The sequence below is a fragment of the Zeus faber genome, assembly GCF_960531495.2.
Source record: "Zeus faber genome assembly, chromosome: 2".
Classification (NCBI taxonomy): domain Eukaryota; kingdom Metazoa; phylum Chordata; class Actinopteri; order Zeiformes; family Zeidae; genus Zeus; species Zeus faber.
In genome coordinates, this window is record NC_137189.1 from 41,633,563 (window position 1) to 41,648,041 (window position 14,479).

General features: G+C 45.1%; 1 protein-coding gene across 1 annotated transcript in view; it reads right to left on the reverse strand.

Annotated features, from left to right (window-relative positions):
* Nucleotides 1-12,549, reverse strand: part of mbd5 (methyl-CpG binding domain protein 5) — a gene marked incomplete at both ends in the record, with an annotated part of 26,267 nt that extends 13,718 nt beyond the window's left edge. The window contains 4 exons of the mRNA XM_079996890.1: nt 896-3,280; nt 3,583-3,760; nt 10,094-10,196; nt 12,437-12,549. Coding sequence (XP_079853016.1) covers nt 896-3,280; nt 3,583-3,760; nt 10,094-10,196; nt 12,437-12,549 — 2,779 coding nt within the window. The remainder of the gene's footprint in view (nt 1-895; nt 3,281-3,582; nt 3,761-10,093; nt 10,197-12,436) is intronic.
* Between the last annotated feature and the right edge of the window lie 1,930 nt (nt 12,550-14,479).

Here is a 14,479-nt window from a genome sequence, read left to right on the forward strand (position 1 = left end):
GCAGCTCGTCAAAAAGCCTATCTGAGCTGGCTGCAGATCCCGTTTCTCTGTTCCCACTGCTTTGACTGATGCTAGTGTACAAATGAAACAAAGGCACACACCAGCCGACTGACAATTAGCTTAGCCTCCGTCGGCGAGGGGCCCGCTCATTTGCTCACCAAACCTAGAGGAGCCCGACTGTCTGGGCCAGGGGCCTATCGGTTAGATCTTTTGGCAACGTTAGAATTGACTCAAAAGCACAGAAACAATGCCCCCTCCCCACTGCCATGAACCACTCGCTTATCATAAAAGAGAGTCTCTGTAATTAAAGCAAGATATCAACCCTGTCCCCCATCCCAGTGCTGGCAGACATGTTTTTAATAATCCTATCTGCAGGTTTGTGGCTGGTAAAATTGACTCCATATTTAGTTCTTCTTTCTCTTTCTATTTTCTATTTCATTCCATTTGTCAGTTACTGATTTGACGTCATACGTTGTCCATATCGTCCCTCTCAGTGGATGATGCAAGATTGATTATAATCAGGACGTTGTTTCACTAAACTCAATGTGCAGAATTAGCTGCCATAGCTTGTTCTGCTCCTGGACAAGCGGCGCTAACAAGTATGGAAAAATGCATGAAAACAGCAGTTATCAACGGAAAAATATATATATAAAAAAGGACTTAAAATCTTATGTGAGATCCACAGTATAACTTGAGGATTCTGCTGTTGAGGCTCCTTGAGTCGAAACACTGTGACCCTATCGTTTCAAAAAAGAAATTTAGGTTAAATTCGCGTGTAACCTTTCTAAATAGCATGGCCTTTATTTATTCTATTATCAAACAAGAAAATTCAAGTGTTATACCATTTGTTCTTTGTTGCTGAAAAGCCATCCCTGTAGAAGATGTAAAGTCTGACCTGTATCAGAGATGGCCTGTCCACAGTTTCCATCACCAGCTCCATGTGCCATGACCACCATGTTGGTCCGGCCCATACTGTGGAGGAGGCTCTGCTGCTGCGCGAGGGGCCTGGGATGAGACAGCGGTGGGGGGTTACCGCCAGGGCGGCCCAGAGGTATGCCGTCAGGGCCAACTGGCCCTGCACCGGGGACCCGAATAGGTCCACAGTTCCCCATAGAGGAGGTCTGCATCTGGGTCATCATCTCAGGAAACTGGCTTGGGTGAGTGCCTGGATGGCCCCCAGAGCTGTCCATGTTCTGGCAGTGCTGCATGGGGTCACCTGGGCCTCGCAGCCGCTGCTGGACTAAGAGGTGCTGCTGAGGGCCACCAGGCACCATGGAAGTTCCATCACTGTAGTGTAGTTGTCCAGGTCCTGGAGGACCTGAGCCCAGGCCGGGCCGTTGGTTGTGGGGACCCTGGTGGCTCATGGACTGGAGGAGTTGGGCCATGGAGGCATTAGGGGGCAGGTTCCCAAGCCGGGCCACATTGCGCAGCTGTTCTGTGGGGCTGGGCCCCTGAACTCGGGGGCCTCCCATGCCCGGTTTGTTGAGCATATTGTATACCATGTTGTTTCCGTTATCGTGGTTGGCGGGAGTGCCACCCGACGACTGCTTGCGTTTCCGCAGTGGGTCTCTCTGTTGGGCCATCAGCTTGTCTCTGAGCGCTGCCCTCCCACTCTGGGCCTCGGGTGTGTTGAGCAGCATGGTGGAGTTGGGTGGGAGCATGGGGTTTAAAGTGCTATGCCCTTCCATGCCTCGAGGGCCACTCAGGGAGCTGGGGTGGCTGACACCTGCTCCGTTACCACCGGCGCTGCCCGCCCCCATGATCCCCATGCTGCCGCTCACAGCGCTGGCAGCCATGCTGGGCGTGCCGCTTCCGGCAGCGGTGTGTTTGTTTTGATTTGCTAGCTGTGCTTTGGCTGCGGCTGACAGGAGGCTGCTGGCTGGGAAGGAGGCAGCGTTCTGTTGGTTGAGGATCTGGTTGAGGGGCATTCCCAGGAGTCCTGGGTGGCCCTTCTGGGAAGCGCTAGGGGCTGACAATGATGAGGAGGATGAAGAGGTGGAGGACGTCGGGGAGTACATTGGGTTGTTGTGCTGTTGGACCCCAATGGAATTAGCCATCCCGGGCAGCATCTGGGGATCTTTGTACTGATGGAGCTGGTCAGCTTTGTTGGTGGAAGGGCTTGAGGGCATCGCTGGCCGAGGAGATCCCATGGCTGACCTGGGGGAGCGAGGAGGGAGCTTCATGCCGCTACACTGGGCCTGGTGCCCTGAGGGCATGGCAAAGTTCCCGTGGTCTGAAGAGGTGGAAGAGGAGCGCGATCGGTGGGGGGAGGCCTCCATCCTGCCTACAGCAGGTCCGGCTATGTGGACGGGGGAGGTGACAGAAGAAGGAGACATGGAGGAGGTGGGACCAGGCTGTTGAGTCCTCTGGATGTGGCCTCCATGGCCGACAGGTCCAGGCTTGACTGTGGGTAAAGGTAAGTTGCTTGGCAAGGGGACGATGACGGGAGGAGGGATGTTTACATTCATCATTGGTACCTGAGAGTGGAGGCTAGGCTGGAAGCTGGAGGGGTTTGGGGCACTGACAGGGGGCTGACTGACAGGTCTGCTGGGGATGGGGTCCAGAATGCCCAAAGGGTCTTTTTCAGAGGTCAGTGGCCTTTTCTGAAGGGCACAAGAGGGAGCTATGGAGGACAGTGTTGGAGTGGGGTGCATGGCTTGCTGCGCTTTATGGTGGAACGCTGCTCGGGGGATTTCCATCCCAGGGGGAAAGTTACCCCGGGTCATGTTCATGACTGGGCTTGTGGCAGTGGCCGTGGGGGAGAGGGGCGTGCTAGTCCTTCCGGTCATGGCACAGGCTGGCTGGCCAGCTGGGGAGCCATGGCGCATCATACCGGGTGGAGAAAGAGGCATCCTGCTGTTCCCGTGGATGCCGGCAGAGCCTGGGCTGCTGGTTCCAGGAAAACTGCACAGGTTTGTCCTCTGAAAGCCATCAGGGCTTCCCAGCATCTCAGCACTAGGGGAATGCGACCCGTCTCCATACAGCTTGGAGCTGGAGGGAGGCGGACTCAGCATATTACCGTAGGCGACCCGGTAGGGTGACTTGGGGCCCGGTTCATTCCCAAGTCTGTGCTGCCTTGGGTAACCAGGATAGAGCTCTAACTGCTGGCCTCCACCCGCCTCCTGGGGAGGATACAGCCGCTGCGGTTGCTGCCCGGGTGCTAGCATCATCTTGAAGGGGTTCTTGCAGTCGGGGACAGCGGAGTTAGGCAGGCCTTCGTGGGGTTTTGTTCTTATTGCTCGTTGGGTTGTGGAATGCGTGGAGACGACGGATGATGCACCTTGAGTCCAAGATACACATGATTTTATTAATGAGAAAGAAAGTACGCACATTTTCATCAAAAATAAACAAATCAAGGCTTAATTTACTCACAACATCAAAAGATGCAAAGACTTAGGCCAAGACAGCTCATGTCTTCACAATTAAATTTCCAAATGTGTACAGTATTTCCTTGAGCAATCGTTGTCATGTCCCTCAAGATAAAGAAAGTTTAATCTCATCTTTTAATTGCATCTTTAATGCAAACAATTTAAATGCACTGGTTTGCTTCGCAAATTAAATCTTCAATTTTGGGACACATACCAGCGCCTCCCCCTGGACCAGAGAGAGCCAGAGATGGGTGGGTCTCCATGCTTTTGTGCAGTGTGGCCACAGCCAGCAGCTTTCTCTTGTGGATGCACAACTTGGTGACGTCCTCATCCGCCCTCACGTCCTCAGCTGTCCGCTGCTTGACCGCGGCCCCGGGGTCGAAGTTGAACACCTAGAGATAAAGAAGGTATCCACTTTGTTAAGTCGGCAGTATAGAACCGACCCATTAGATTAAAACTATTAATCATCATCCAAAAATGTAACTCGCACATTTGTCAACATCCTCAAAAAGGAGGATGTTGGTGAGACTATTCACTCAAACCAGCAAAAAGGAGTTAAACTGTCTGGAGACAGTCAACTAGGCTTCCATTTATTAAAAGTATGCAGATACAAATCGTTTGCATTTATTTGTACCAGTAATATGAAAAGGATCATGCATCCAATCTGAGGTGAAATCTCTAGACTACAGGACATTTTGATCTCACGAAAAACAGATGACTTCCCTAACCAATGCATATGGAGAATGAAAATGTGAGAAATGGGGGAGACACAGGCTTTATCTTCGAACAACCCTCCTTGATAAATGCAAGCCAGTCATAGCAGTCATCAGCACGTATCCAGCTGCAGGAGGGAGGGCGCGTCTGAACATTAAGAGTATCAACGGAAAAGCAGGAAAACCCATCTCCCGATAGAGGCGACAGGGCGGTGGCGTGCATCTCCCCTGTGTAGCCTGCGTGATGTGGCTCGAGGCCTATATTTGGGTGCAGGGACTGCTGTGTCATTCTGACTGGAGAGTGACATTCGACGAGCACTGTGGCCTCGGTGAATTTATAGCTTAGCACTCATTGCCCAGCATCCTTCACTGAATCAAATGCAATTGGAATTTTGCAGAGATGGGATTCACAGTTATTGCCTCATAATTTTGCTTAAATGGTTACATTACAATCTGCAATGTGAAGAACGGGCCTTTTCAACTGGTGACCTGGGGGACAAATGTGGCAGTTATGTAGATCGGCCCTTTGATTCAGGTTGGAGGATAGAAAATTGAAACACAAAAGAGAAAAAAAATTGGCCGATTGGTGCAAAACTAGAGATAGGACAGATCAGATCGAATATTGGCATCGGGTGCCGTTCACTCATCGGATATTGGATTGATGTCACCGAAACACGTACCGATCCAAATTCCATTCCATGGTCTGCCTCCTGGAGAACTCAACTCGACAAATTATTAACCTGTAAAGCTCAATTCAAAGCAGCCGTTCAGCTGTGTTGGTCCTCAAAGTATGACGTCATGATTCCGACGTATATAACATGTTCCGCCGTAGAGTGGAGCACCACACTCAAACAAATGACCGGATGAGGATTAAATACTACACAGATACGTCCTTTGGCTTGCCGGTTGCGCCCGGTTGAAAACCAAAATAATTCCATATAGGGGATTTTGTATTCTATTTAGCAACGAGCTCTCCCATGAGTGCATTCGCTGAAAACTCTTGTTCCACCTGAGCGGCCCCGCCCCCCCGCACACCATATAGACGCCGCGCTGACTGCCGCATATGTCAACGTCACCGCCATATCAGAACGGGCAAGACTGTCCTGTAAGCAAATTCAAGTAAATGGGGGAGCTGCAGTTTTTCTGGTTGAAAAGCACTTTAACTTTAAAGGGATGGAGGGAAAAAAATCAATACAGCATAGGATTGCGATATTTTGCGTGGTGATATTGTTTCGATTGTAACGATACAATGGTATTGATATTTTATTATATAAACTGCAAGTACGAATGACAGTTTCTGGTACTAGAATAATAAATCTATTAAATAAAATCAATAAAACCGCTTGTTCTTGGTTACGGTTTGTGTTTCCAACGGAAACATTGTGGCGCGTCAGAGTTGCAATCAGCACTCGGAAGTCCCCCCAAAAAAACTAGATGATGACAAATGACGCGATGCGACTCTACTGAACTGTATAAGGACCCGCGGTCTTTACCACGCCCTCTTTCCCGACGGAGGACTGAGATTTGTTTGAGTTTCTCTGATTTTTTTTTTTTAATCGCTGCTCTGTTCAGTTATGTACGCAAGCAGCCGTTATAGCCCGTAGCAAGTATCATGTTCATTACCAGCTACCCACTGTTTGTTTGTTGACGTATGAATGAACATGTTCTACCATAGAAAAAAAAAGTTGGTTTTATTTCAATAATAACAGCACGATTGATGGAAATGGGTGAAAAAAGGGATAATGCGTTCAAGCTCATCAAGCTCATGGTGTTTTGATTAGATTTTCGATTTAAATATATTTCTTTTTTACTTTTAGAACTGACGGCCATTCCATTGTTAGACTATTGCGTCTTGATATGTAAAATACTGCACTTCACAAACTCCAGTCACATTAAATCATTATATAATCATTATTTTTAGTGGAATTACCATAAACAAAATATTTTATACAATTTCATAGATAAAATAAATGCTTGAGGGTCGTAAAATCTGACTTTTTTCAGTGAGCCAGATGATCCCGTTCACTGAAAAGAGACAAACTTTTAAACACTACTGCAAGTACGTGTCTTCTCCTCCATGGCCATGTTCGCTCTGTACATTCTTCTCTAATGTGACTTTTTTCCTCATTCTACTCGTATCACAGAATCATGTTCCGTTTAACATTACTATCTCATCTTTGATCTCATTTCATTTCACCGATGGAGCGTGTACCGGCGTACCGGCACTTCTCACAAGCTGCCGGTCTCTGTTCTGCCCTCAAGTGGACAGTGTAAAATATGATATTTTATCGAATCGGAGCACACTTTTCCTTGAAGTCATTAGATTGCCCAAGCTGTGAACTCCGGCGCCTGAAGCTCAAGCTTCAGTGTTAAAGTCATGCCTGATGTTGCCTTACACATGAAATAATGCTTCCCAGTCTCCTCCTCACAGTGAGGAATACAGCTTATAATTTAACAAAGCCCAGGTATCAGTAACAGGACCGAAAGATTCGGATCGGTACATCCCTAATCGGATCGGAACTGAAAAAAAAGTGGATAGGTGCATCTCTAGCCAAAGCTAAATATGCCTAAATGAACTAAAAAGAGGCTGTTTCCCACATTGTCCAAACTTTCTCTCAAACTATTCTAATCTTTTACACAGTCATATTACACAATATATGGCTATGCAGAGGCGGTATAACACAGAGACAAAGAGACCCTTGTGCATTCTGGACCCATGGCTCCAGATAGCGACCACTTAGTGGCATTTTGCGACCATTTTTGGAGACAATGCTCCGAAATTTTATAACTAGGAGCACAGCGCGAATTGCAACTATGCCGACCGTTTTTTTTTTTTTTTGTTTTTTTTAATCAACACCATATATCACGTGAAACACTAGGAGGGAGTGAGAATTTGTGTGTGTGTGTGTGTGTGTGTGTGTGCGTGTGAGAGATACAATGATACAATGATTTATTTGTCGCAACCCACAATATCAACAAGAGTTTCCGTTATCCGGTAATTGCCAGTTTTTGACCGGGAAAATCTGCTGAAGTCCGACATATTTAAATCTCTCCAGTCATAATGTCCGGTGAAAATAAGTCCCTCTCAGCACAATTTAACTTAGTGCTGGCTGATAAAACGATAATTATCGTCATATTTTTTTCCTCGATGCTGAAATGAAATCGACTCGATCCTTTTGACAAAAATTTTCGCAGATCTGTTCATTTTCGTATTCGGCAAGTTGCAACAGAAAGCCAATCAGTTTGAACGATCTAAAGCTGACCTTTCACCTCGAACCAATCGTGTTTGTCGATATATAAATAAGCCCCCCCTTCGTGGACAGGTTGCGCTTGTAAACACAGTGCACATAGAGCGGAGACAGAGCAGCAGTGTCCAGAACTCAGACGAGAAACAGAAAGATGATGTATCCAGGGGCAGGACACATCCATAGCTTGGCGGGTTTCTTTGGGATATTTAAGTTCTGACCCAAAGCAGACGGTAAATATCCATTGTGTAGAAATGTTGACAAGACGTGCAACACCACAAGCATTTATTATTTATTTAGACCTACATGCCATATTTATTTTGTTTTGAATTTGATCAAAATGTTATTTTAGTGAAATGTTAATTTCAGCTGCACTTGTTACTTATTGATCACAAATGGAAATTATTTGATTGCAAGTCGTAATATTCCAAATATTGATTTATTTATAAAACAGCGTTAACTTCCAGGACTGAATTGATTTTGAATATTCAATAAAAAATATTATAAATCTACATGCCTTCATGATTTCATTCTTTATATAGCTTGCCTAGTAATTGTTTTTAAGCTCAATAAACACAGATAATATTTGACCGGAATCTCTACCTCTCGCTCCCATTTGTCTGGGACATTGAAATCTTTGATATCAACATTGACCGCCACATTTATTTTCTATTTTTTTTTTTTACTATTACTATTTCAAATGGGTAGAACCATATTTTATTGTCGAGCTGTGTGCAGCGCACTCAGCACCTCCTTGCCTCCCTCTAGCTCTAGCTACTATTATGGCACTGTTTCCTATACAATCGGTACAGTACCTACCGGACTGAATCCCAACGCAGATTTCGGTGCCTCATTTCGGTGCCGTGCCCGAGCTGCCGAGTGAAATATCTGCCCTCCGATGCTCCAAAACCACCACATGCGCCTTCACTAAACATTATAGTTTGGAGTGCGCAGCTTGAAATCCTCTGTGTTCCTCTGTATGATGCCATTGCTTTCCTATCCCATGCCACTTGCATTTCAACTTTTGGTCACGTGCCAAACAGCAGCAGCGCTCGTCAATGTCACATTATGTTCACTTAGCCTATCAGATAAAGGAGGCGGGTCTAAAAAGTTTTCGCTACCGATAACGTCCGGTTCATCCAAACTCAGTTATTTCACACATGTGAAAAGTAATTAAGAACCAATGGGTTTACTTCATGCGTAAATACAATTGAAATCAATTCTTTGTCGGACATCCCTCATCGTGTGCGCATTATGCTCGTCCTCCCGGTGTCCTCTGCTCTGTGTGAAAGGGGATTCTCGGCACAGAAGAGGATTAAATCTGATGTGAGATTAGAATAAGTCTTGAGGGAACTAGCTTGGAGGAGTTTAATGTCCACGAGGCTGTGCAGATGTGGTTCGGTCAGGATAAAGGAGCTAGAAGGCCCCACTACAAGGGTTGGCCTTCAGAGGTGCCTAGCCCTCGTAAGGCTGTGTCACCGCGGCATTGAGCTCATTACCGTCATCACCGCAAATAAGAGGATATGAAATATAAAGATGAAATATCAAAGTTTAGTTATGTACTGTATTCAATGCTATGTTCAAGGACTTCCGGAGAAACTTTTTATTTTCTTCGCTGAGTCTGCTCCCGCTCGTCACTTGAGCTATGCGCGCGAAGGGGGAGGGGCAGTCCGCTAAACATATGGGGGATTTCTTTTGTGTGTGTCCGTTTATTATAATTATTTCGAGGGATGTCGCGACTCAGAATTTTGTCAGTAGAATCGAATTCGGCTGTTCAATAAGAATATGAAGGGGGCACGGAATGAATGCACATTTAAAAATTCATTTACGATTTCTCTTATTTATAATTCCTCATTGAAATGTTATCCCTGTGCATTTTTGTAAGGTTCTATCCGGTTTATCTTGTTATTATAAGGCACACTGACAAAAAAAACACAAAATGAAAAAAGTGCCACACCCCGTAAACCGCAGTTATACTTCGCTTTTCACTGCGGTAAGAAGCGCTTAGCCCTATTAGCACTTGGGGGGAAATGTTCTAGAGGGAGGAGAAGGAGGGCAATATAAGAAGGAGTTCCTTGTTTTGTTGTGATTGTTAATGACAGTCATTTACCGACCACATACCTTATGTTTATATTTGTTCATTTATTACCTGGTGTCTATGCTTAAAAAAGTGCTGGTGCTCTTAAAATTTTCAGTAGGGAGCACCAGTGCCACCAGAGGAAAAAGTTAAGTCTGGAGCCCTGAATCCCAGGCAGACCACAATGAGAGAATAATATCCATATGTATCTTTTATTTCATTGTTTTTCAAGTAGTATGTTTATTTGTAGGAACCCTAGACTGGTAACAAACTTGAAATTCTGCCCCCCAACAGAATGTAGTTGAACAGCCCTGGTACAAACCACATCCAGAGATTTAGGTCACTAGGTGTCCCATAACTGCAGTCCCAGGAATTGCGGATAGCATGGATTTTAATGTCCTGTAGTGCCAATTGTGGCTTTAATCTTTAATTAGGAGATCCCTGTGTGCACAACAGATGCATTGGAAGCCTTAGAACCAGCCTTAGGCAAGGCAACTTAATTTCTATAGCACATTTCATACACAAGGACCATCCAAAGTGCTTTGCATGAGGCATAATGTCAGACATTATATAAAGGTAAATTAGAATAAAAGCATTGAAAGAAATAAAAGAACATGAAATCCATTATAAGAGTGCAGACTTAAAAAAGGGGCTTCCTACCAAATGTGGCGAAACAACAGACAGAATTACCTTGTGGAGGATGAGTGGGCATTCTAGGCCACATTTGCAGGTCCCATCTGTCAGCAGGTAGGCTTTTACCTGTTCCAAGCTGGACAGCACGGAGCCACTGGGACTGAGGATGGAAAGACAAACAAACACAAAAAACAGCAGAGGATGAAAAGACTTGTGCAGGCAATGATCAAAAAGTATAAATACTCCTTTGGCTGACAGATGTGCTCATTTACAATGGTTTTTACAGTTTGGGTGCCTAGCAAATTTTTCAAGTACATTTAAGTTGTTTTTCGTTTGTTCTTTTACTCCTGCAACAGTCGCCTCTTATCTGAGAGCTAATTTCATTATATACTGAAAATTAAATCAATTTAAATGAATTAAATCATACCATCAAAGCCACGTAAATGTGTATTTGTCAATCACTTGATTTATACTTATCATTACCACCGTTACATTTTAGGACCAACTTAGATGTTGGACATCTTTGGGACTTAGCTTCATAAAACAGTTGCACATTTTACTGCAAAGAATCAAAGGGATCAGACAAGGCTAAGGTTACACAACACGACCACATACAAGTAGTCATCCCTGACAGAAAGTAATTAAAACTAGAACCACAAAAAGCCCCAAATGTTCATTTAATAAATCGACACTCGTCTGAGCACTGACCTTCTGCCTGAATACGTGCTTCTCCTGAGACCGAAACATCACGACTTTGAATTCTTTCCATGTCCATCTTTCTCTATTCTTTCATTCTATGCACCTGACCCACTGCATAGTGGTTTTTTTTGTTTTTTTTCAAAAGTTGTCATACAAAACTATTGTAACAGATCAAAATTCCGGTTCATTCACGTTTAGTTAACTTACGAGAACTTGTGTAAATACTCATGTTGACGTAAAACCTAAAATGAACCCAATGTCGACCAAGGGCCCTAATTCATTGCGGCTGGTAAAAAATAATACATTGACTGGGGATCAGAGGACTAACTTCTGCTACTCACTGGCCAGTGATCACACATTTACTATTTTAACAGCCAAGTAGGAGGCTTTAGTCAAAAAAAGTTGCTCCCAAGAGAATGGTTGGTGCCCAGCCAAGCTGGCCGGTGAGACAGACTTACTAACGAGACCAGCATTTGTCTGGTGTTGATTTTCTGTTCTGCTTAAAAGGCAAAATAAAGAACAGAGCCTGTAGTTAGTAGCCATGCATGTAAGCAGCACAATTTGTGATAATGTCGATGAAAAAATAATATTCCACATAGAATATGCTTTATTCACATGCAGATAGACCAGAAATACAATACAACTATTGTACGCATCAAGTTTGAGACATAACTACAGCCAAGGTAGATGAACCTGTTAGAATAATATTTTGCAGAGGAACGCTTTCTCGAACCACCCTGTTTTATATCTCAATAGGCTCTTGGCCTCTGTAGCCTTCAAAATGCTAGACTCGGCAGCTTCAGTTAAGCGCAACTAGGGATGTGTGCGATTAGTCGACTAGTCAACTAAACGTTACTAACCTCGCTAGTCGGCATCAGAAATACTTGTTGGTTAAACATATTATTATTATTACTATTATCATTAATGTTCACACTTAAATAACATGTTGACATAATTTACACTGATATGTCATGTCTCCCTAGTCATATGTTGCTTCATAAAAAACGAGCCTCCGTTACTAATATTCACGGAGGCTTGAAAAAATTAAAACAACACACACACGCGCAAACACACACGCCTGTTCGCCCGGTAAGTTAAACCAGCGAGGTGGAAAGTGGGACAGATGACATCTCGTAAAAACAATATTTTTTCCGGCATCCCCTTGCAAGGGACCCCTCATCAGGCACTCTCTCGGCAGCGGTGCGCCGCGAGCCCACGACCGGCTCCGGATGAGCTTGGAAGGGTTCGGGGGCGCTATAAAGCCGGCGGCCGGGTCTGCGGATTCGTAACTTGCTGCGCCTTCCCCTGATCCCCATCCGGGAGCCCGGCCCCGGGGCTCAGGGGCACCACCGGTCCACATCTGCCTTGTCCGTTGCAGGGGTGGAGCGCGTTCAACAGCACCCGAAAGATGAACTATGCCTGGGCAGCGGCATTTAAAATACAATTTGGTTATTGAAGAATGTGATTAATGGTTTTGAATGGCTCTCATATTACAAGAAGTATTTTTTTTTTAATAATAAACGCTTTTTTTTTTTTTTTTTTAATATACACAATATTATTTCTGACTTTTAGACTAGTCTAAATTTTAACTTCCGTTTAGTCGACAGTGAAATTAGTCTTTAGGAACATCGCTCAGCGCAACCATATCATCGAGAACTCTTTTCAAAAATGTAAAAACTACATATTTAGACATGGTCTTACCTTATGTAGATAACTCCCCCGGCAGGCTCCGTCTTGCGCTGCCAGCCAATAGGGACCTGGACAGGAAAAGCCTGTCGCTCATCTCCCGCCTCGCAGCTCTTTCCGCCATTCATTTCTCCGCTGCTTTTGCGTTGCGACACCTCACAGGTACGTATCTCACACACCAAGCAGCGTCCTCGCAATACGGATCATGTTTGTCCACTAGTGTTGTAGGGTTGGGGTGGCGCTGCTTACATTGAGCGTGCGAACTGCGACTCTTGACGAGAAACTGGTTGGCAATTTTTGGACGCCGTTGGGGGCGGCGGTGTGGTGGGGAGGGGTGGGGGTTGTGGTGGGGTGGGGGAGAGAGCGAGGGCAGAGTGAGGCGAGCTCACGGCTGACGCTACCCTTTGAGCTGCCTCATGATTCGGTTGCTCAACAACATGAGGACGTCCGTTAAAGCGTTTTCCCGTTCAGAGCCATTGGTGATGCCATTTGAGTCAGGAAGCCACTGGCCGCCACAGGTCAGGACAAGGCGCCGAGGGGTGGCCTCCAGGTGCTGTTCTTTCAAAGGAGCCGGTTCAGCAAAGAAATGTAAATATTAACATTTGGCTTCGGATTTCCTGAGCTGTGGTCGTCAAACGGCGCAGATCTGCTTCGGCGTATAACTTCCCAAACACAGCGGCTTTCCCATGGTTCCTGCAAGGAGATGGAATTACGTTGAACAACAAGGAGAGAACAGCCTTCTCTGAACTTTGTCTTACAATGAGTGCGTCCAAGGCTAATATGGCCATTACTGTATGCAATGATACACGATGGTGTAAGGTATATGATATGTACATCTTGAACTAGTGCTGGGCGATGAAACACTAAAGATAATTATCGCGCTGAAATTGATCACAATCATTTTTTCCTCTGTGTCAATATAAAATAAGCTTGATAATTTTGATGTCTTACCCAGATTTTTTCATTTATTTAGGGCGAGTGGCAATGAAAAGCCAGTCATAACTTTTAGATCATTTGGACGATCTTTTGGACCTTTCACCTCTAGCCAATTGGGTTTGTCGATATAGAAAGAAATCCCACCCTCTCCCTCCTGGGTAGGTTGCACTTACAAACACAGCGCTGCGGAGACAGTGCGGCAGTGTCCAAAATGAGCAACTCGGAGGAGGAAGATTATGCACCGCTGACAAATGAGTGCCACATACATCCATAGTTTGGCCGTTACCTTTTTTTAAGTTCTAACCAAAAGCAGACAGTAAATATCCGATGTCAAATATGTCGACGACACATGCCAACCATGACAGGCAACACCACAAGCATCATTATTTACTTCGATTTAGGCCTAATTGCCATATTTTTGTTTTTATCTTAATTTTATTTAAAGGGGACCTATTAGGGATGCCATGGTGAGGAGTTTTTCCCACCGGTTAATAAACTCATGACAAAACCGCATGTACATGCGTGTACTGTACATAACAGGGATACTATGCATGAGCATGCATAGTATCCCTGTTATGTACAGGCACGAATTACGGATGGAGGGAGACAAGTCCTGATCTATACCTGATCTAAGGTCAGGTCTAAGGTCTATAGCCTCCCCTCCTCTTCTACCATGATAAGCAGACCGTGCTTCAACTCTGCTGTGCGCGCACAAGCGGCAACTTTCACTTTTGTAACGTTGACGCTGATACGTGACAGCTAACTAAATGTGTTTCATTTCTATATAATAAAAAAAAAGCTAAGCAACGGTGGAGGTGGTGGGCAAGTAACGTAACCGGTGTGCGCCCGAACACCGTATAACACCGGCAACACCGATAACCGCTGAAACCCTAGGACCAATTATGCAAAACTCGCTTTTTCAGTGCTTGTGCACTTACATTTGGGTTTCTGATGGGCCTACTAACACAACAAGACAACCCACTCCATTTTTTGTAAGTTGTCTGTTTCAGAAAACATGTCTTAAAGTCTTTCACTGAGACACATTACGCCTGGGCCACACCAGAAGCAAAACCGTCAGCGCCATGTCAGCAACACGAAAGTGTTGCGTCATTTGAGAATTTG